Genomic DNA, 23710 nt, shown 5'->3' with positions numbered 1-23710 from the left:
GGAGAAAGCCTGCAAGGACTCCGAGCCTGGCGAGCCTTGGCATCCCCTTCAGGCCTCAGAACAGGCAAGCCTTCAGTTAATGAGCCAACACCTGGTCTCCGGACTGCATGCATTTCTAATCTCAGTCCTCCAGTGCGTCTCCCCAGGTACTGTGTGCCTTGGGGCTCTACCTCTCAAGTCCGCACCTGTTCATTGAACAACAGGTACCATGTCCTATTTCTTAATAAAGGAAATGGCTGCTGTTTTAAAGACTCTTTAAAAGATGCTTAGAATGGAGTCTGGTATTTTCCAAACCAACCTGAATTACTAAAAAAAGAGAAATTCTCTAAAGGTAAAGGAGACCACCTGCTTGGTTTCTTTAGAGAATCAGGACAAAGTGTTTTTAATTTTGTGTAAAACACTGTGAGCTAAAGAAAAAGCTGGCACTACTATAATTATTTTGCAAGTGATCTACATTTAAAGTTATTTTTACTTTTCTGATGGGAAAATGCTAGGGAATGAGACTAGGATGAAAGAGGTTTCAGTACTTTAAACCTGAAGTCTGCTTTTTCTACTGCAGCACTTCTCATAATGCAAACTTCCCACTGAGGGCAAGTCTGGGCCTGGAGCTTGCACTCCAGCAGCTGGCGGAGGCAGGGTGCAGAGCGGCTGAGGAGCTGTGCTCGGCACAGACACAGAATCCAAGTTCTGTTCTGTTCGACCTCATCACAAAAGGAGTGGGTCTGGAATGGCTGAAGCTCCCTTAGACGTCCACATAAGTTCTTAAAGAGAAATCTTGGGTCACCTTGTTTGTTATCTTCAAGGAAATCATTAACCCTAGAGTCTTCTTTTGAAAACCATGTAAGTGATCTAGATTAGGGTATTCATGGCCAAGCCCCTTGCCAAAGGCCATATTTTTCCACTTCCTAAATTGTGACCCATACAGAGTTAGGTGGCAAAGATTCAGATCTGACTTTTTTGTGTAACCTTCTTTAAATCACACTAAAATTGCCTCTCTCTCCCCGCCTCGTGTGTGTGTGTGTGTGTGTGTGTGTGTGTGTGTGTGTTGGTAAGGGGTTATCAGAATATGTAAGGCACTCAAGCTATATTAGCAGAAGTACTAGAGCTATTTTGTGTGGAGAGAAAACAAGACAGAGACATGATAAGGGTCCTTAAACATGGTACAAGCTTCCTCACAGATGAGGGTTTTTATGTGTCTATGTCACTGCAGGGCATGGAACAAGCACAATAAGACCAAACAGCAGAGAAACCGCTTTTGGTTTTTATTAGAGAGAATTCCATTCAGAGCTCCCCAGCCTCAGACATGCTGCTCTGCTATCACTGGGGCGTCAGTCCCAGGGCGGAGTTTTCAGCACTTAGGAATGAGTCTTGGAACAACTTAGTACGCCCAGGAGATGGAAGAGGCGGTCTCCACACGGAGACCTCCCACCAGGCAGCTGATTATACCACGGCGAGAGCCAATCGCCAGGCACAGAACAGAATTCCTGGGCAAAAGGGAACACGACTGGCAAAGATCCAGAAACCCACCAGGTGCCATGGAAATTTTTTCAGTTGAAGCAAATGGCTTATTGAAGAGGCCATCTCAGCTCAGCCCATTTAATTCTAGGAGGAATGAGCAATCCTACCCATCATGTGTCTTCAACCTCATTATAATCTCTCAGTATCACTGTAGTTCCCTGAGTGGTGAGCGTTAGAGAGCAGGCTCTCCGAAGATGACAATTAAGCAGTCCATTCGAATCCATTGTTGATTCCCCATGCTTAGTAGACTGCTATGTCCAACTCGCTCTTTCTCTAGCTGGAGAGGTGAGGAAATTCTAACAACATTGCTTGATCAGCAGCCATAAAGGATATTTATGTGATGATCATTGTGTTTCAATTAAATAAGTCATTCTACAGCTATTGTCAACACTATCCCACTTATCATTTAGAATTTATCTCAATTGGTATTCTCTCAAGAAGCCTTCCCATAGCAGGTGAGATACCCTGTTGTCCAGTCTTCTAAATATTTTTCTTTGTAGCATTGAAACGAAGTATGTGTATATAGTTATGTATTAGTTTGCTAAGACCGGCATGACAAAATACTACAGATTAGGTGACTTAGAGATCTGTTTTCTCAGTTTTTGAGCATAGAATTCCAAGATCAAGGTGTCAGTAGGGTTGATTTCTTTTGAGGGCCTCTCTCTTAGCTTACCATCTTCCCTTGGTTCCTAATGTCCCCTTCTTGTAAGGACACTGAGCATATTGGATATGGGCCCACTCATATGACCTCATTTAACCTTAATTGCCTCTTAAAGGTCCTGTCTCCAAATACAGGTACATTCTCTGCCTAGGTATTAATACGTCAGCATATGAGTTTAGAGGGAGCACAATTTGGCCCATAACAACGAATATTAATCGCATGTCTATCCATCTCCTCTCACCACTAGGTTGTACAGATCTGTGGGAAAAGGGACACTGCCTGCCTTGCTGACCGCTCTGCCCAGGGCCTCATGCAGATCCTCACTTATAGCAGGCCTTCAATAGCTGTTTACCACATGAGTTAGCAACTGTCTGAAGGAATTAACTAGTAGAATTGACCTCCAAAACATTTCTAAAAGATAGCATTTTAACGGTGAAAAAAGAATTAATGGTGATTTTTAACAAACATTCCTATTCCAACAATTATATGATGCAGAATGTGTCAAACCCAGGAATGTGCTCTATCCCAGGGAGGTATTCATTAGAGGCAGGCCAGCGGAGCTCGCGGAGCTGGGGAGGGCTGGGACGGCTGCGTGGTGAAGGACAGAAGTGCTCACACTGATTAATACTAGTGGCTAGATGGTTTTAGTCTAAAACCCTGCAGTTAACAGAGCTGCTCCCCAAATATTGCCCTTTTCATATAAGCCTTTTGTGTCTAGTCAGCACCTGCACATCAAGTAAACAACGATGACTTCCTGAACTTCATCTCTGTCTCAGTTATGTTCTCACCCATGTCTCTGTGCTTTAGCTAAGACGATGTTGATGAGAAAATCCCATTAGTGAGGCTAAAAACTAGGTAGCCATGAGGCTGTGACTGTCACCACAAACTGTCCAGCCCAGCAGAGTCTGACTTTCAGAAGACCCAATATACGAGGCATTCCACGTTATGGGAAGCTGAGAAATGCCATTGCCTGGGCTCCAAGATATCAAGCAAGGACGGGGCAGGTTTGCCAAAGTAGTGGTACCCTGGGCATCTTTAGCTTTTTCAGGTCTGAGTCATGACCAAAAATCATTTTATTTAACTTACTCTTTGTTCTTCACTCACTGAATAGAACAACAGAGGTATCTAGGTTTTTATTATTAAGTCAGAATAATCCAGTAGTCAAATCTGCTATTGCCTCCTTTGGACTTTCACAGTTTCTACTTTAGGAATTCTTTCCTATGGTTCATCTGCCTCCATTTGATTCAGGAGGCCATGGAAGTTCTCCTCAGTGCTGGCGCTACACTCAAACCTGGGGATGGAGGTGTTGCCCCCCAGGAGCTCACACAGACTGCTTGGAGGGAGACAGGGGGCCTTGGTAATGCAATAGGGCTGTGCTCAGGATACTGGGGGAGCTCAGAGGGGAGGCACCAAGATGGGTGAGAAAGGGAAGTCTTCTCAGGGGTGAGAAAAACATCCTGGTTTTCAAAAATGAGTGTAATTTGGCCAACCAGAGAACAGACAGGTGCTCCCCAATTAGAGGAGAGAAATGGGAGGAGTTCTGGAAGGGTAAGACTCCACAGATGGCTAAGGATGCCTGGCTCGCAGACAGGAAGGCGAGCAGGCAAAAGACGCAGCAGAATTTTGGTCAAGGACACTGAATTTGGGCTGTGTCCTGAAGGTTATAGAGAACTACCTGTCTCTGGGGTTGAGCAACGTTTCTGTCATGTAGATGTTTGAGCTGAGTGTTCACATCACCATCACTACCAACACAGACCTGTCTCATTTCCTGCCTGACCCTAGTGGACAGTAACCTCAGCTGTTTTGCTTTCATATGCTGAGCATAGGTTTTGAGGGTCCAGGTAACCTTGAGGTGTGAGCCTGGCTTTTACAGCTAGGAAAGGTTTACCTGTGATTTATGGTCCATACCCCAGAGAGGGCTCTGCTGCTGACACCTGGCCCTGGAATTCCGCTGGGGTGATGCTCTGATCAATCAGTGAGCATGTGGAGAGGCAGAACGTGTCCTGTGGATGCTCTGGCGGGACACAAAACGTGCCTCAGACTATGACCCCAGGAACCTGCAATGGTACTGGGGAGATAAGACTTACAGGGATGAACTGTTAATTAATAGTCCAGGGCAGTAAATAATAGGAACTAAGTGTATATATCAAACAACAGATATTACAAGAATTTTGAAGGAGGAATCTGGGCTGGTCAAGGAAAATCCGCTTCATTCATTTTAGGTTTGTTAAGTTATTCATTCCACATTTCAGCACTTTCTACATGCCCTTTACTGTGCTAGGTGACCATGACGAAGTCCAGAAATATATACTCCTGTTTCTATAGTTTAAGAAAGGAAGCATTAGGACCAAGGCTGGGCATTGGAGGACAGGGAGAGGAGTTCAGACAGTGGAAGAACTGGGAGGGCCACATAAAGGGGAGAGAGGCTGGGAGTGGAAGCAGCAATTAGTTAAGTGCATTGAACTGGAGAATATTGAATACAGAAGCCTCACCAAGTAGAGAATTCGTGTAGGAATATCGGGAAATAAGATTGAGAGTACAGGCGGAGACTTGATTACAGAAGGCTAGATTGTCACGATAAGCAGTGTGAGTTTCCTTCCCCAGGCTCCATGACCCACTGGAGGGATATTGGCTGTGAAGTCGACAATAGCTGCTCTTTAGATAGTTCAATCTAACAAGGTCCCTGAAGCAGAAAGAGGTCAGAGGCTGGAAAGAGGAGCCCATCACAATAATTCATAGCTACACCAATAAAGGGTAGAATAAAAGTTGGAGAGGGAATTCAAGAAATGGTGTGAATTCAATCTCATGTATGTAGGAAAGGGTATATATATATATATATATATATATATATATATATATATATATATATATATATATTAATTGATGGACAAATGGTTTCCAAGAGAAACAGGACTCAGGATCTATATTATAGCATAATGGTACTAATAACTGATATGTTCTTTTATGATATAATTGACATTTTAAGACTGCCTTATTCAATTATTTATATAACCTCCACTTAGCTCTCTCAAAAATTGAAACTACCTTTGAACTATGAAATAAAGGTAGTCATGACAGGATATGGGGAAAAACAGCTGCGCTGGGTTTTCTGTGGAAGATAAAACCTAGAAACTTTCAAGTGAAGCTAGGCAGTCCTGTCTCTATTTTACAGATGAGAAAGCAGGTATAGAGAGGTTAAGAAATTTGTCTAAATTGCTAGCAATTATAAGTGGCAGGGCCTTGAGTCAGAGGCAACAGGTGAATAAAGGCGTCAAAGAAAGGTGTCCCAGGGTATGTCCAGGGTTGGACGGAGAGTCAGGCCTAGGCCGCAGCTTTGCGTGCCCACGTGTCCTGTGACAACTGATGCTGAGACGTCCTGGGACAGCCACTCACTTCTCCAGGTTTTGTCTTCCAGCCAAAAAGAGAGACACTGAACTAAGATGAAGGTTAAAATGAAAAAACCTGTTAGGAATGTGACTGAAAAAGAGAGAAGAAGAGAGAAAGAGAACAAGTGCCAACGCTCTGTAACCCCAGATTTATTCTTTTAATCCGCTGGTCCCAAACCAAGGGGAGTTCTCCACTCCTACCCATCCCAGCCTCCCATTGCCCACCCCCCAGGGAACTTTTGGTAATGTCTGGTGGCATTTTTGGTGCTGGGGACGGGGACCCATTATTAGCACATAGTGAGTCAAGGATTCCGCTAAACAATCTATGCCTCTTGGGATGCCCCACCACCCACAAATAGTCATCCGGCCCAAAGCATCCAGCGCCAGTGTTAAGAAACTCTGCTCTCAGGGAGAACCTTACTCCCAGAAGAGAGTTTAGGGCTTTAGAATATTACTTAACCACTCTGAGTCTCAGTTTCATCAAATGAGAAATGTAAATTGTTGTAAAGACCTCATCACAAAAAGAATTAAAAGGACAAATGTTCAATAGTATTATTTATCTAGCAAAATGAAATCAAAATAATAATTAGCTAGGATTCCAACATCAGTCCCAAGCAGGCATTCTGAGAAACAAATTTGAATAATGCCTAAATTTTTATTAGAATCTGGAAGGTCCACAAAAGGACAGGAACAGAGTTTGAAGGCAGCATTGCCAAAAGAAAGTTGCCTTATGAGACTGTAAACTGGGGCAACCACTTTGGAGACCCCTGGCAGTCCCTTGAAAGATTAAGGATGGAGTAAACATCTGACTCCGCAATTCCTCTCCCAGGTGCACCCTTAAGAGAGCTGGAAAGGTAGGGCCGCGCAGAGGTGTGTACATAAAGGCTCATAGCAGCATTGTTCATAGTGCCTCCAAAGGGGAAACAGCTGGTGTCCATCAACCGGCCGGTGCACAGTGGAACCTGGTATATCCATGCACTGGGACATCACTCAGCCGTAAGAGTGTTCTCGCGCTCTACAACATGGATGGGCTTTGAAAATGTTATGCAAAGCAAAGGAAGCCAGTCACAAAAGGAAACTAAGTGAAATGTCCAAAATAGGCAGATCCATGGAGACAAAGTGGATTATTGATTAACTAAGGCTGGAGGTGGAGGAAGGATAGCTGCATGTTACAGCATTTCTCTTGGGGGTTATGAAATGTTTAAAAATTAGTTGTTGTGATGGTTTCCTAACTCTGACTACATTAAAAATCATTACATTGCACATCTAAAATAATGGATTGTGTGGTGTGTGAATTTTATCTCCATAAAGCGGTTCCAAAAATAAGAAGGGAGGGAGGGAGGAAGAGAGAGAGAGAAAGAAAAAATGAATTCAAGGACAGAAGACAGAACTCTGCAGAGATATTTGCACATCAAAGTGATTCCCAGGGCGGCAGGGCTGACTTTGGAAGTGTGCAGAGAAGGAGCTCAGCCTGGGGGCCTGATATCTCCCCTCTAAATTTTGACTCAGCTTCCAAGTAGACATATGACCCTGGGCAGCTTCTCGGACTTTCTGCTTTAGCTTCTCCAACATGAGGACAATAAATTTGGTCTCCAGGACTACTGGGAGAATTAGGAATTATGTATTTAAAGTGCTTGGCACATTGTAGGTATTTAGTACTGATCCTGTGTACTATTAGCTCTTTTTTACCATTGGACTGTGTTTCTAAAGGTCATTTGCAAGTGCAGTTGCAACAATGAAACTGTCTTTTTTTTGGTCTTGGTTTTTCCCTGAGTAGGTGCAGAGCAGCCCACTCATCTAGGCTGGAAGCACCTTTTATACAAATTGCCTGGGATGAATCCTGGGCCTGGGAGCTTCTGCTTTATACAGTGAGAGCAAGAAGTGGAAAATAATGAAAACTTATTTCTTACTCTTATCTCAGCTTAAACAGTTAGCTAGTTTAAAAATAATAATTATAAAAGTTGTACATTTTCTTTTTAGAAACTTTGAAAATTCCAGTAATCTGTATAAGGAAAAACAATAATCTGTGATTCTCTCATTCAATATCATTCCAGAATTTCTCTTTGTAGTAATTTTAACAAAATGAGATTTATACTACCTATGTTAATTAGCCAGGATATCACTAGCATTCTTGGACAATGATTTTTAATGACTACATTATATTCCATAGTATAATATTTGATTTAAGTAATGTGTTATTATTATTGAAAGTATTGGTAGCTGTGAAATTTTGCTATTATAAATAATGGTGTCATCAACTGTCTTCACCATAAATCTTGGCTGTGGCTCTGTTACTATTTTAGGATTAATTCTTCAGAATAAAATTCATGGGAAATGATGAATGACATTTTTTGGGACTTTGACACTTATTGGTATATTCCTTCCAGAAATAATGTACAAACTTACGCTACCACCAGCAAAGTAACAAGTTGCCCGCTTTCCTATTTGTCCACTAACTGGGAGTATAACTGGTTTTTATTATTTGCCTATCTGGGAGACGGCAAGGAATATTTACCATCACTTTAAACCTTAGAAGTTTTATGTTTGTCACCATCCAGCAGTCTTTCCAGAACCCAAGTCCTACCTTTGAAGCCCCAACTCCTAAGTCATGTAAGTGCTTAGCTCCACAACTACCCATCTCTTCTACCCCTGGAGGCTTTGCCCCTCTTCTCCTCAAAAACTTCTATTTTTTCAGAGCTATTCATTTCAGAGAGGTTTGGGGAGAAAAGCTATCTGATAGAATTGATTTTCCCTAATTTGTGAACAATAAATAGCACTTAAACCTGTACCTTCAAAAGAGTGTTCTCACAAGCTAAACCCTGAGAACCTCCAGGGGTGCTATTTGGGGGCATTAACAGAACAAAGTGGACAGGAGTGCCAGGGAAAGGTGGGGTTTCAGAGGAAATACGCAGCGTGTTCCCTGTCAGCTCCTCTAAGCTAGTTTTGTTTTTTTCTAACTTCTTCTCTTCCTCTCCTGAAACCTCTAATACAGTAGTTCTCAACCGTGGCGGCACAATTGAATCTCTGGGGATCTTTGAAATGTGTTGAGGCCCGAGGCCACCCCAGCAGCCTGCATCAATTAGCCTGCCATGGGACCAGGGGCCTCTCTTTTCAGAAGCTGCCCATGTGATCCCTTTGTGTGGTCAGCATCAAGAACTGTTCTAATAATTCTCCTCTAAAGAGCTAAGATTTCCCACAGACTCCCCCTGCAGGGACTATGCACCATGTAGCACAGAGCAAGAGATCGTATCAGATGGAAAAGCACACCAAAAAGATAAAAAAAAGAAAAGAAAAAAAAGCAGCAAAGCAAGCCCTCATTAAATGAGGATTTTAAAGATAAATCTGGAGGGCGAGGGAATTCTGATCAAGATGGGGGGGGAGTAGGTAAATGCAGTACTTGAATCCTCCCCCAGCCATATCAAAACTACAACTAAGCTACAGAACAACCATCATTCAGAACCACCTGGAATCTAGCTGAACAGAAGTCCTATAACTAAGGATATAAAGAAAAAGCCACCTTGAGACTGGTAGGAGGGGTGGAATCTAGGAACAGGCTGGGCCCATACCCAGCTGTGGTGGTTAAAAATGAGGGATATCTCGGATGCAGGGGGTTAACCCCTCAAGTAGTGAGGGGTCCCAGCCCCACACCAGGCCTCCCAGCCCAGGGTTCCAGAGCCAGGAAGGGAAGTCCCCACAACTTCTGGCTGTAAAACCAGCAGGGATTGTGGCTGAGTGAGACAGAGGCTTCTGGGGTCCCAGGCAGTTCCTCTCAAAGGGCCTGAGCACTGACTTACTAGGACTCACTCCATCTGAGCTCCAGCTCAGGGGAAGCACCTTGAAAGACACCAGAGACATACAAGGAAGAACTGAATTTACTGCATCAGGTTGAGAGCTGGCAGGACAGCTTTCTCCTAGACAGAGTGCTGGCCAATTTTTTCTGAGCCTTCCCCTGACAGAGCCTGCAGGCACCGTATCTGAGTCTCCATAAACCTGGCTAGCATTGTGCCACCTACCCTGGTGACTTCCTAGGCCTCAACCCACCCGACATAAGGGCTCACCCAAGCTATTTCCAGTGGCTTTACCATATGAATAGGCTTGAGCATTTTCCAAAAATCTTTCAAACAAGCAGCATCTAGCCTCGGTGTGTATCTTGCCTCTTGCTAAGTGGCCCCAGGGCTGGCAGTAGTGGTAGCTGGTCCTGGTTTGCAACTTGGATTCTCCTGGGAACCTCCAAACCCAGCACAAATAGTAGCCATCTGCAAATTGCTCTTTAGCTCATTCTGGGTGGCCTCAGGCAGAACACAGACAGTGGCTGACCTTGGACTGTACCTCCCTGGAGGCCCCAGAGCCAGTGTACATGGTGGATAGCTTCAGACCACATGGAAACACCACCCAACAACCTCAACAGTGACACACTCAATGGGCACTGTAGCTCCACTGAAGTAAGTCCTGCTCAGTGGGGTGATATTCCGCAATGCTCAATGCCAGTCCTTGCAGCCATTCAGCCTGGGGGTAAATCCCTCTCACTGATGTGCCAACATCAGTCAAGGCTCAACTACAAGACAGTATACACAACCCACTGTGTGGGGGAGGCACCTGGAGCACTCAGCTGGGGTGATCAGGGAGGCTGCGGTGCCAGGCCCTGCAGAACATCTACTACATAAGGCCACTGCAGGAGGCGTAGCAGCTCTACTTAATACATAGAAACAAACACAGTGTGGCTTCCAAAATGAGGAGACAAAGAAAAATGTCCCAAATTAAAAAAAAAAAAAAAAAAAACAGAACAAAATTCTACAAAGAGAACTAAACGGAATGGAGACAAGCGATTTACTGGATGCAGAGTTCAAAACACTAGCATTAAGGATGCTCAGTGAGCTTAGGGGACAGAGGGACGGATTTAGTGAGAACGTTAACAAAGACATAGGTAATGAGAAAAGGAACTAGAACACATAAAAAAGAACCAGTCAAAAATGAATAATACATTAACTGAAATGAAAAATACATTACAGGTATCAACAGTGGAGTAGGTGAAGCACAGGATCAAACCAGATATTTAGAAGATAAGGAAGCAGAAAACTGCCAGTTAGAACAGCAACAAAGAAAAGAATCCAGAAAAATGAAGATCATTAAGGAGCTTCTGGAACCTTCAAGTGTGCCAACATTCATATCAAGAGGGTGCCAGAAAAAGAGAGGGAGCATAGAATTGAAAACCTATTTGAACAATAATGACAAAAACTTCCCTAACCTGGTGAAGGAACTGGACATGCAAGCCCAGGAAGCACAGAGAGTCCCAAAAAAGGTGAACCCAAATAGGCCCACACCAAGACACATGCCAGAGATTACAGATAAAGAGAGGATTTTACAAGCAGCAAGAGAAAAGCAATTAGTTACCTACCAGGGAGCTCCCATAAGACTGTAGCTGATTTTTCAACAGAAACATTTTGGGCCAGAAGGCACTGACAAGAAATATTCAGAGTGATGAAAAACAGGGACCTAGAACCAGCAAAGCTGTCATTTAGAATTGAAAGACATATAAAGAACTTTCCAGGCAAGAACAGGCTAAAGGAGTTCATCACCACCAAACCAGTATTACATGAAATGTTCAAGGATCTTCTTTAAGAAGAGGAAGATAAAATGAAAACAAGGATAATAAAATGATAAATACACATCTATCAACAATTTAATCTATACAAATGAAATAAATGAACAAGCTGAGCAGACACAGACTCATAGATACAGAGAACGCTTTGATAGTTGTCAGATAAGAGGGGGGCTGGGGGGACCTGTGAGAAAGTGACAGGATTAGGAAGTACAAATTGCTAGTTTTAGAATAGTCTCAGGGATGTAAAGGGCAGCATAGGGACTATAATCAAAAATGTTGTAATAACAATGTATGGTGTCAGATAGATATTAGTTTTATAGAGATGATCACTTGGTAAGTTATATAACTGTCTAATCACTGGGTTGTATACCCAAAACTAATATAATATTGTATGTCATCTGTAACTGAAAAATTAAAAAAAATATATTTAAAGTAAACAAATAAGAAAAAAAACAGAACTGGATAGTGATGTGGGAAGGGAAAGAGCCAGAATCGGAAGGCAAGGTATTGCTCTGGCCCTGCCCGCTCACTGAGCAGACTCTGCCCTTCGGCCTGGTCCATCTGTAAGGTAATTAGAGAACGCATCTGTAATTAGACGGACACTTCCTGTGGCCTCTGTGTGTACTTTCTTCCCTGCTGAACCTGATGCCAGCAGGGTGCTGGGCCCTTGGGGCCTATTTACACCCTATTTGTTGAACTCCTTCCTGACCTCCAGCCCAAACAGTCTATAGACTGTCTGAAAATGCAGCCTCATGTGTTATGCAGATGTATTTAAAGTACTATGCAAATGAAGTTAAAAAGTGAAGACCTGCAGCTGGCTATGTCCGCCATACCCCTGACGGAATTCAAATGTTCAACCCCAGGAAACACCTGACAGAGCCTCTACCTCATTAGTGGAATCCCTGTGGTTAGTGTCCAAACCCTGGCCTTGGGAGACGGTAGAGTGGCCAGGATGAGTAGCCTCTGGGTTCTCCCCTTTACCCCACAGGTGTTCAGGGCTTCAGGAAAGACTGCCAGGGAGCTGGCTGCAAACTCAGGAGGGGCCCTCCATCTGGGCTGTTCTGAGCAGATGGGGTGCACTGCCCATTGCCATGGAGCCGGGCCTGCAGCCTTGTGCTGTGCTCTCCCTGGGCTACTTCCGCAGAGATCGGAGGGCTCGGGCACAAGTGAGTTGGTAGGTGCTCTGAGGAGCCCTGCAGACCTCTGCTCTCATTTTGAATGCATCATCCCCAGCTGGTTTCTCAGGGATGCTCCAGGAGGCTCTACCAAGTCTCATCTCTTCTACCTCCAGGAATTGCTCCTAATCCACCCCTTCCTGTCCATGTGCACTGTTGCTGCTCTGGCTGAGACCTCATCATTCTGCCCCTGTGGCTCTGTAAGCAACAGGTCCCGCCAGTCCTGCCCCCAGCCTTACCTCCTCTCAGCTCTTATCGTCTGCAGCCAGAGTTTTTGAATGTGCACCTTCAGCCAGGTCACTCCCATGTTAAAGACCCCTCATGGACTCCCACTACCTAAAGCAGTGATTGTCATTCCTGGCTGCCCATTAGAATCACCTGGCGGGTAGGGGGAGCTTTTTGAAAATGCAAATACCTAGGCTCCATCCTCAGAGATTCTGATAGAATTGTCCTGGGTAAAGCACCTTCCAGAATCACGCGTCAAAGGACTTTGTTGAGACCGGGTCCTTAGCCCGACGTGCGAGGCCCTGGGTGAGTGGATCCTCCCACCTGCCTTCTGACTGTTCTGCCCTGCTCCTCACTCCAAGCCTCCAAGTCTTCGTACAGGCTCTCTCTCCTGGAACTCTAGCTTATTTTTCAAAGCTTTCCTAAACTCTTACCCCCTCTTTCACGATGCCTCCGAGGATCCTCACATGGGGTTGGTTAGGTCTCCCTTCTCTCTTCTCTGCCCCACATTAACTGTGCCCCCAGAATTGCAAGTGTTGCTGTTTGTCAGCTTCCCTGTCTATGCTCCTTGCCGGACAGACTCAAAGGAGAGGGCTGTTATCCACCTTGCATGTGTCTCCTCACTTAACTGTGGCCTACCGCAGGATGGAGACCATGTGATGTCAATGTCCACACTCGCCAGTACAGGGACCGTCCTGTAGTTGCTGTTTTGTCCATTTGGCTTAACAAACACTGTATTCTTAGGATGTTATAAACACTGTTCTGCATGCTGCTCTGTGAACTGGTATAATTCTCACAACAGCCTGTAAGTGTAACCATTGTCCTCATTGTATAGGAGAGGAAACTGAGACAGAGTGAAGGAAGGCAACTTAGCACATAGCAGGGCAGAATATGTCTGAGTGTAGAAATGTGTGATTCTCTGCTCTTGTCATAGACAGACCTTTGCTACTGGCCTGCTTATGGGACTGTTTTCTTCAGCAGGCCCTTTGCACCTCAGAGCCTTCACAGAGGACAAACTTTCAGAGGAAATAATTGACACCCTCATGACCAGTTTCCAACACAGTCTCCTCAGTCAGGTTGGCCAGCCATGCAGTGGGCACCAAATATATCTGGGCTGAGAGATCACGGAACAAATGAACTTTTAATAAACACACCTATGCCACCAACTGCCTGAGGCACTGGCTGGCCGATCACATCTGGTCCCCTTATCATTGACACAGAGCAGAGTATGACTTTGCAGGTGATAAAACCAAAGCTCAGGGAAGGCAGGTGACTTAGCCAGTGTCACATCAGAAGTCAGGGGAGATGGGAGCTCGCTTGTCTGCCCCTCTCTCCAACAGGTCATGGCCTCTGCCTGGCACACCATCGAACTCTAGCTTTCCTCTTCTACTTCTGCCTAGAAAAATACTTTATTTTTACTGAAATAGATATAAGCTACTAGTAGAAAAACATAAGAAAACAAAAATTGTCTATAATCTGACCACCCAAAAATAAAACCACCAGGAACATTCTGAGAGTCTTTTCTTTTCAGCATTTTGCTCTGTGTTTATATCTCAAGGGATCAATTAATGTGCTAGTGCCTTTGGTTGTTGTCTACATACAAATCTGTGTTTCCCCTTTTGTTGGTAAAGCAAGCAGCTGAAGTTCAGCCACCTAAAATAATAGAATTAAGTGGTAAAAGGAGAAAGAAAAATCACTCGTGAAGCAGCTGAGGGTTTGGCGTGAGCCAAATGCTGAGTGGGGACCCCTCTGGGGAGGCACCGGTAGCACAGCGGGAGGAGCGGGAGCCCCGCCTTCCAGCTCCTGGTCCTTCATCAGCGCCACTCTTCCTGCTTCTCTTGCAGGCAGCGGCCTGAATGATGGCCTGTGGCACTCAGTCAGCATCAATGCCAGACGGAGCCGCATCAGTCTCACCCTGGATAACGATGCAGCCTCCCCCGCTCAGGACGACACCTGGATACAGATTTATTCTGGAAAAAGCTACTACTTTGGAGGTAAATTACTCAGCCTTGAGGTTGAACATAAAGGAGGGAGGGAGAATGCAGTGAGCAATTATTTTACTATGATAATTCTTTCTTTGTCAATTAGAACATTATTCCAACACATACACACAGCCACCTCCTCCCCAAACACACACAGTGGCACCAGCACCCACCCCCAAACCCAAAATGATGGGAAGCAAACTCTCTCACAGCTGTGCAGATATAATTTATCTAGGTCAATGCTGAGGAAAAAAGAACTCTAGCTATAAGAGCTGCTGTTACATAACACATCCAAAGGAGATTTTTATAGCCGTGCAAGCTCTGTGATCACTTTCAAAAGGGGAAACTCAGCTGAAAGCTTGGAGAAAGTACCAAGGCTCAGCAGTGCCTGAAAGAGGAAATATTCAGGTGGGAAGGAGTAGCCTGCATGTTCACCCACCTAGGCCACTCCTCCCGCACTTGGCTATGTCAGTCCCCACATCCCTGGTGGCCATGCCCACGGGTGGGGCAACTAAAAACGGGGAAGACCTGAAGGCCCATGAATGTGCAGTTCCCCATGGAGCAGCCTGAAACCCACCCTCTCCAATGCTGCTGAATCCTGGGAGCGTTTCCTATGACGAAAACACAGGGCAAACTGGTAGAGACAGAAAACATATAATTAGGCACCTACTGCATTTTCATAGATGCATATATATATATATATTTTCTTTAGTTTTTTTCAAAGAATTTTCTTCATTAAGAAAAATAATACTTAATTTCCTGGTCATGTGTTTATATTTTAGAAACAGTCTCTAAAGAGTAATTAATATGTGTCTGACCACGAGCAAGACACTTATGGCCCCTGAACTCCAGTATCTGGGCCATGGGGAGATAAAGCAGAATTGTGGGACAGTTCCTCGTGTCCAGGTTTATATGCATAGCACAGGGCTCCCTGACTGGCAAGGAAAGGACAGACTGGCTTCAACCCTGGTAAATACAGGCATTGACTGAGGCTGACCTGTAGCCTCCAATCCTTTCTCCATTGGGAAACTGAAGAGAAATTGTGTGTAAAACCATAAAGTGCAGTCTCTAATAGCATTTACAAATCATTTCTTTCGGACCAGTGGCGTGTGGGTTAGCTTTCACATACAAGAGGAACGTTGCACAGAGACAGTAGGCGCATTGGGGTGGGAGGGAAGCAGCGTGCAGGCATCGGCCATCAGTGGTTTGAGCTGAGGGCCTCAGGAAGTGCTCTGTCCTACACTCTACCTCTCCTCCGCGTGTGCATGCAGCACATCCCTTAAGAGAACACTTACGTTCTCTGCAGATGCCTTAGTTCATTTAATTCATGCAAGAACTTTGCCCCATTTCACAGAAGGTAAGAGTGGTGTTTGCTGAAATGAAATAATTTGTGTGAGCAGTAGAACCAGGATTCACCCCCAGGCCTGTGTTCTCCACAGCCCACCAGTGACAGCAAAGGGATGCCAACCCATGTAGCACCAAAGCTGTGGAAGCAGGGTCTTGGGGCCCCAAACATATATCCCAGAGACTAGTAATTTTGCATCACATGCTTGCTTCTAAAAGAAGTGCAAAGCAACCTTGTATTTATTTCTATGGAAAGTAATGAGCAATGATTATGCTATGTGAGCACCTGAATGCCTCAAAGTAAAAAGGCCCCTCCCCCATTGAAGACAAGCCCTTTGAGGTGGCTCTTAAGGGCACTGGGCTCAGAATTCTGGAGAAGATGTATCTGTGATTTGAGCAGCACTTAAAGAAATGCCCCACACGTAGACTGTAAGCTTAAGGAAGGTGAAAAATGAGTTTGAGTAATAATAGTCAACTTACATAAATTCTCTCTACAGCTTCAATTAGAAGTCGTAACATTTCTCTTCATTTTATGGTGTGTGTGCTTGTGAGCTGTTAGCCAGCTGCCAGCTGCAGCCCAGCAGTGACTGTCTATTAGAGATGGCTGAAATAATTCCCCGTTATTTATGGGTTATTGCCCTGTTTTCAAGCTTGCATTTCCATATGGTAGGAACCTATTAAAACAATTAGGATGGAGTTTATAAAGAGCTCAAGCACTGAAATACCTATTTGCTTTCTACCTGTCTTACTGAGGAGTACATATGCCCATGTTGCAGCTGTGCTAAAGCTGGATGATGCATTGTTTTTGAAAGGACACCCTTTTAAAGAGGTATGGTGTTAACCTTTCGCACCTGCTATTACAGCCTGACAACTGGGTGTTTAAACCCTTAGCATCTGCAGTGTCTGGATTTGGTTTGCACAGCACTTCAAAACTCCAGTTACTTTTCTACATGTACCTTTCTCAGGAACTAAGCCTGTTGATGCTGACAATTAGCCAGATAATTACTCTGCCACCATCCTTACCCAACACATAATTTCCTTTGAAAGCTAATTCAGGACTGAATTGTGCATTTAGAAGTGTGTTTCAGAACAGAATGGACATCCCCAAGTAGTGACGATGTGTTGTGTTGTTGGGATGCGTGATGTGTACCAGGCAGAGGAATGCCAAGCAGCTCACCAGGAGAAAGCGTGAGGAACACAGCACACACTGTGGCACCAGTGTTCCCTTCAACACAGTTGGTTTTGTTCTGTCCACTGACTGTGGGTGCTCTCTTTTGAACCAATTCTGTCCCCTCTCTGAAAATGCCAGGATTTACAACTAAACTGTGTGCACTGCTGTGAATGAGAAAGCATCACAATAATTAGACCTCAAGGTCTTGTGTCAATAGGTCGCCTAAGCAATGACTGATCATTTCAGCGCTCTTCTGCATTTCTTTCTGTCCCACAGGGTGCCCTGACCATCTCACCGCTCCCCGGCGCTTAAATCCTATTAAGGCTTTCCAAGGCTGCATGAGGCTCATCTTTATTGATAACCAGCCCAAGGACCTCATTTCAGTTCAGCAAGGTTCCCTGGGGAATTTTAGTGATTTACACATTGATCTGTGTAGCATCAAAGACAGGTAATTATTGTCTCCTCCCCCATCCTCCCACCCTCTCTTCCCATTCTCACTGTTCTAAATATGTGTTTCTTTAAGCAAAATTCTAATCCACTGACATTAGCTACATTAGACATAATTGAGTTGCCTAATGGAAAATATTTCTGAAAGGATTTCAGACCCAGAGAAAAATGGTTTAAATTAGTTGAGTCTCTCTTCATGTTGACTTGCAGTAAATGGGATATGCAAATTAAATCAAACTACAAATTTGTGAAAGGATTAAAGTTTTGTGCATAAACACCATTTGATTACTTTGAAGTTAAGAGTAAAGGGGAAAGGAGGGAGGAATCACTTTCCCCTAAACCGTTTCATTCTTCAGTGCAGTGGGTGTCCTCCCTGGCGCAATGAGCCGCAGGCCTTCTGGGAGCCCTGGAGCAGAGGTCTGGGCGGGGTCCTGCTGTACACAGGCGCCCCTGCCTGCCTGGCCTACCCCTGAGCCATTTCTTCTTTGGCCCAGAAGAGACCAGACCCTGGACAGGGAGAATCAGTTCATTCACTCTGCAACCCTTAAATCTGGGAAAAGCTCAGTTTCTTTGTTTTTCCTGGATCTGGATCTGTCTCCTCTTATATGGGAAGTTTCTAGATTCAGAGACACACTGCAGAAAGCTAAAAACAATGGTTCTGAATTTTCAGCAAGTTTTTCATGTCCTCCATGTTTCTTCTCTAGTGCTTGCCTCCTCCATATCGCCCACTCTCCTCACCTGGTTAAAATACCATCTATTAAATGGTTGAATGACAAGGGTTAGGTGCCAGCCTGTGTTGGTGAAATAGAGTCTTTACTCAGTTTTCATCAGGGAATAAATTAGCCATTACAGTAAAGCGCAGTAATGACCAAGAAGTGCACCCTTACTTGAAGGACACCTGGCAGCAGCAGCTTAGCCTGGCCCGGGGAGCACTGTGTCAGGGAGGTTTTCAGGAAGCGGTGCTGAGCTGAATCCTACAGGACAGAGAGGCCTGCAAAGGGGGAGTGTGTAGGATGAGTTGACAGGATGCAGCATGTGAAATGGCATAGAAATAGGAAGGGTCATGCTTGCAGGCAGTTCATCAGTTCAAAGACACTTATCTTTCATTTTAAAATCTGTAATATTTGGGTATATTTTAGAGTCGATGGTAATGGCTTAATTGGCAACATTTACTCATCTTATTGGCATATACCATCGTGGAATGTCTTACAAGTAATGGTGTCTTAGATAAAACAAATACAGCTCCATGAGGATGGAATGGCACTGTTGTGGAGCACATGGTAAGACTGTGCTTAGAGATATGGGTCAGTATTAACATGAAGGAATTTTGAGTGCCTGTGGGATTTGTCTTCATGTTCTAGACAAAAATCAGAAAGGAAGGCAGTCAGATCTGCCTATTGAAAGAATACTCAGGAAAGAGTAAGGAAGCTGGATTGAAGGAGAGCCATCCCAGAGCTTGAGGTAACTGCCCCCGTCCAGGGGAGCAATAAGAGTCATAGGTCCCTCTAGTGAGCAGCCCAGAATCAGCTGTGCAGACCACAGTCTCCTCTGATGCTCAGATTTTGCGGATCTTTATGAGCATGTTTCTCTGTTAAAACCACAACACACAAGATGGTCATCAAATCGCACAGACTTCCTGGCTCTTCTACTTATCTTTTTTCTATTTGACCAGCTGGACATCCGGGTAATAAAATGTGTGCCTCACTAGAATTTCCTAGTTTAGAGCCCTGAGAATAAAAGATAATACAGAGTGGTTTCTGCCCCTCTAGTCGTTATTGATGATGAGGGTGAAGCATCCGACTCCATCAGCCAGGGCAGCCTTTGCAAAGCGTAGATCAATAGAGGAAACATTTTTCAACAGGGCTCTCCTACCACACTTTCATTTCCAATCAAGGAAGCCCTCGCTTCCACTGACATGAAAGTCATCGCCATCCACCCTGCATCATTACTTTTGTGTAATTGTAGTCTGTGTAATTGTATTACATACAATTGTGTTTTGGTTAATTGTATAATAGTAAGGGATTGTGCTGAGTTTTGTGGGTAAATGGTATGTTTTTCTTCATTTACCAGACAGGGTCTCTAACAGAAGAAAAAGCCATGGTTAAAAGGCTGTGCTTAATTAATTATCTCGAACTTACATTGAACATTTGTTGGAAAAGGGCAGAGGTTACAAAAGCAGGTGGCTTCTGAGTGTTGTGTTTTACTTTCAATGTGTTAATTAATGTAAACCTGCCTTAAGGGCAAGTTCAGCCTTAGACTTCAAGGAGCTTGCCACTTGAGGAAGGGGTCAGGTGTGGTGGGAGAGAGGGGGTGGAGAAGAGCCTACTGTGTTTTTTCTCACCTGTGTTCCTATCTGAAAAGTTCGTGGAGGGGCAGCCTTTGATCTGACTTAAGCATCTATTCCCTCCCACACCAGTCTCCTCTCTGCCCCTTACTCATGGGTATGTATGGAGACCCAGGCCTCCTTCCTGGCCTCACAGTGGCTGTCCTGCCCCAGGGCTCCCTCTGCTCCCTCAGAGTAATCTGGCCCAGCTGTGCAGAGGAATCCAGACCTGCCAACCCTTCCATGCTGCCCTCTTACCCAGGTAAAGGCTCCAGGTGCTAGTCACTGTGGGAAACCAGGTAGCATTCAGAGAGGAGGCACACAGGTTTTGAAACCTTAAGTGCGTTGTCTGGTGGGGGTCCTTTAAGCATGTTTCCTTTGAGATGGTGCAATCTTGCCTAGTTCCACTATCCAGCCTGTGCAAGTTCACAAACCATCCTTGGGACAATGCTTTGAGTAAAAGCTGGGAGGGTCTCTTCCCAGGGACCAAGGACTTAAACTAACAATTTGCATCTTAAAGATTGGCAAATTCCAAATCTTCCAGCCTCAGGAAGAAGGGGCTTGGCATAACTGACCTGGCCACAGTTCCTGTAGCCAGGAAAGTGCTTGCTTTAGGAAAACTGCAAAACTGCCAGGTGTCTGACAGTCCAAGGACAGGTTGAAGAAAGGGGACAGGGTGCCCCTGGAGGAACTGCGATTGGGGCTAGAGTGGAGCACTCCCAACATGCACTTGTACTAGTTTTTCTAAACCTCTGGGATGCAATGAGAGCCACTCTCCCTCCTCTGCAACCAGGATCTCCAGTCTCATGTTCTTCACAGCCCAAGCCCCTGTCCTCCAGGAGCTACTCATCTCTTGCTCCCCCTTGGACTTGAGATTGACAAGACATAATAGTCTAAACCATAAAACGGCCAAGTCACCCTTGATACATGCTTTATTCCTCCACACTCTTTACCACACCCTCAGTTATTCAGCCTTACAGATAGGCACTGAATGAATGAGTGCGGCAGTTCTAATGTTTGCCCTGGAGTAGGATAAAGTGTGATGAGAGGTCTAAAAGCCATGGCAATACAGGGCATTAATATTCCCAGGTTTTAAAGGGAGTAAACTAAGACCTGGAGACATATGTGGACGTTTTCATTGTCAAGACTGAAGTTGAAGTTCAGAGCCAAACAATGCCAGTGACTTCTCTCTTGTATCATCTACTCAAAAGGCACCAACTTGGCAATTTAGTCATTGTGTGTCTGTGGTTCTAAATGTGTAAGCTCATGTGTGCCCAACCCAGAAAGGTTTTTAGGGGTATGCAATATATTCAGTTCATTGTAAACCTGAGGTGCCTCTAATGAGATTCCATTTTTAAGAAAGAACATTCAAAGTGATGTGTGATGTCAGGCAGGGTCTGAAAAAAGTAAGGGTGGCTCAGTCCCAGTGGCTCAGGTCAAGAGTACCTTTTGCTAGGACTTTACTTGCCAGGTGCGACCAGTCAACTCCAGGAGCCGTGTCCAGTCCTGCAGGGTTCAAAGTCCAGGGCAGAAGCACCAAATCACCAAATGCTGTCTAAGAATTTGAGGAGGAGACAGGATCCCAGCTGTGAAGGCATAAAGAGATGCTGATGAGCTGGCTGTCTGACATGAGAGGAAGTGGAAGTCACAGCTGAGGAACCCCAGGGTGGCTGGCAACAAATTTGAGAGGTCATAAGCCTGTTGAATTCTCAGTCCACTACTCATCAGCTTGAGATATGACACTTATTCTTTAACCATTTAAGCTATGTTTTCTTTTACAAAACCAAGATCATAAAGCTTACATTTGCACTGAGCATGAGCATGTAAGAATCAGGGGCTAGGTGGCATGTCTAATAAGCAGACACACAGTGAATGTTGCCATGTCAATTCCCATGAGCAAATGTTTGCAAGATCTACTTTCCATGGGGAGAGGCGAAGCCCGGGTCTCCCTCTGAAGGTTCTCCGACACCCATCCTGGCCAAAATATCCCCAGTAGTTTCTGGGGTGGATTCCTATAGATATACCTCACATGTGCTCTCCAATCTGTCTGCTGTGACTCCCTTGGACTTTGATTTCCACTTGGCCAGAGGAGCTGCACCTCTGGAAGACCAATCACCACCCATCAGGAAAGTGCCCATCAGTTTGGTGCCCAGGCTGGCTGTGATCATTAGATTCTCCTAAAACTCTGGTGCCCAGTATAGATAGGGTGAAGCCAGCATGTGATATGCTAGGGCACACAATTTAAGGTGGTCCCTCTGTCCAGATTCATGCATGTGCAGACTGAATTTATATGAATGAACCTGGGAGTGGATGCCTCCTTAAATGTTGTAGGTGAATTCCAACATATCTGCATGAGAATCACTAGAAAGGCTTGTTAAAATTCCAGTTCCTTGGTACCACCCCTAGAGTTCCTGATATTACTGTGGGGTCCAAGAAAGTCTGCATTTATATCAAGGTTTCAGGATGCTGCTGGTGCTGTTGTGCTGGTCTTGGGACTAGATTTTAAGAACCACTGCCCCAAAGCTTCTAATTCTGGAGGTCCTGGGATTACATGGATTCTCTACAAAAGGGGTACAGGTATAGGGGGATGGTTTTGCCTCCAGCTGAGCCCCCAAGCAGTTCTCTTCCTGATCAGGGTCTCACAGGTCTCTGAGAAGTCCCAGCAGCTCTGTCTCAATGCCCCTTTCCCAAGACATGTTGAGTTCAGTCTAAGGGACACTGGGGAGTCAACTGAATTCCACCTCTCTCCTGAATTCATCTCCCTGGTCTTTGTCACTGATATCCTCCCTTGCTGCCCACAACAAAGCAAGTTTTCATGAATATAAATAACAAAGATCCTCAGAGGTGCCTGAGTAAAGGGATATTTTGGTTGGAAGGGAATGTGGTCTTAGAATAGCTGCAGCTGCCAGCAAACGTGAGTCATCTTTTTTTTTTTTAATTTATCTTTATTGTTGAGTATTACAGGTATCCCATCCCCCCCCCCACCATTGACCCTCTCCCAAGGCCTTCAGCCCATTATTGTCTGTGTCCATGGGTTATGCTTATATGCATATAACTTCTTTGGTTAATCTCTTCCCTCTTGCCACCCCCTATCCCTCTTTCCTCTGAGATACTACAGTCTGTTGCCTGCCTCAATACCTCTGGGTCTATTTTGTTTGTCAGATTATTTTGTTTATTAGCTTCTCCTTAAAGAAGGCCCTTCAACATTTCATGTAGTACTGGTTTGGTGGTGATGAACTCCTTTAGCTTTTCCTTTTCTTTTCTTTCCTTTTCTTTTCTTTTTTTTTTTTTTATAAGTACATCTATTGATTTCAGAGAGAGAAAGGGAGAGGTAGAGAGAGAGACAGAAACGTCAATGATGAGAGAATCATTGATAGGCTTCCTCCTGCATACCCCCACTGGGAATTAAGCCCCAAACCTGGGCATGTGCCCTGATGGGAATCCAACCTCAACCTCCTGGATCCTAGGCCAACGCTCAACTGCTGAGCTTTCGTTTCTGATTGGTACTTTATTATGTCATCTATTTTCTCAATTATTTTTGTCATACTCTTACTAATATCCTTGAGCATCCTTATAACCATTATTCTGAACTCTGTATCTGTTAGCTTGCTTTGCTCCATTTCATGTAGTTCCTTTTCTAGAGATTTCTTCTGTTCTTTCCTTTGTGACATATTTCTTTGCCTCCACATTTCGGCTGCTTCCAGGTGTTTGTTTCTATGTATTAGGTAGAGCTGCTATGTCTCCTGGAATTTGTAGAGTGGCTTTGTGTAGTAGGTTTCCTGTAGGGCCCAGTTGCTCAGCCTCCCCAGTCACCTGAGCTGGGCCTTCTAGGTGCTTCCCTGTGTGGGCTGTGTGCACTGTCCTGTTGTAGCTGAG

The 23710-nt window shown here is 44.7% G+C and overlaps 1 protein-coding gene across 2 annotated transcripts in view; it reads left to right on the top strand.

Moving 5' to 3' along the window:
- CNTNAP5 (contactin associated protein family member 5) overlaps positions 1-23710 on the top strand; it is a 724101-nt gene that overhangs the window by 383994 nt on the left and 316397 nt on the right. For both annotated transcript variants that reach the window (XM_087819922.1, XM_087819923.1), the window contains 2 exons: positions 14412-14561; positions 17341-17512. In XM_087819922.1, the coding sequence (XP_087676048.1) occupies positions 14412-14561; positions 17341-17512 (322 nt within the window). The remainder of the gene's footprint in view (positions 1-14411; positions 14562-17340; positions 17513-23710) is intronic.

This window comes from Miniopterus natalensis, chromosome 8 (genome assembly GCF_054644295.1).
Source record: "Miniopterus natalensis isolate mMinNat1 chromosome 8, mMinNat1.hap1, whole genome shotgun sequence".
NCBI classification, from domain to species: Eukaryota; Metazoa; Chordata; class Mammalia; order Chiroptera; family Miniopteridae; genus Miniopterus; species Miniopterus natalensis.
The sequence above is the reverse complement of the archived record's forward strand: the minus strand, read 5'-3'. Positions and strand labels throughout refer to the sequence as shown.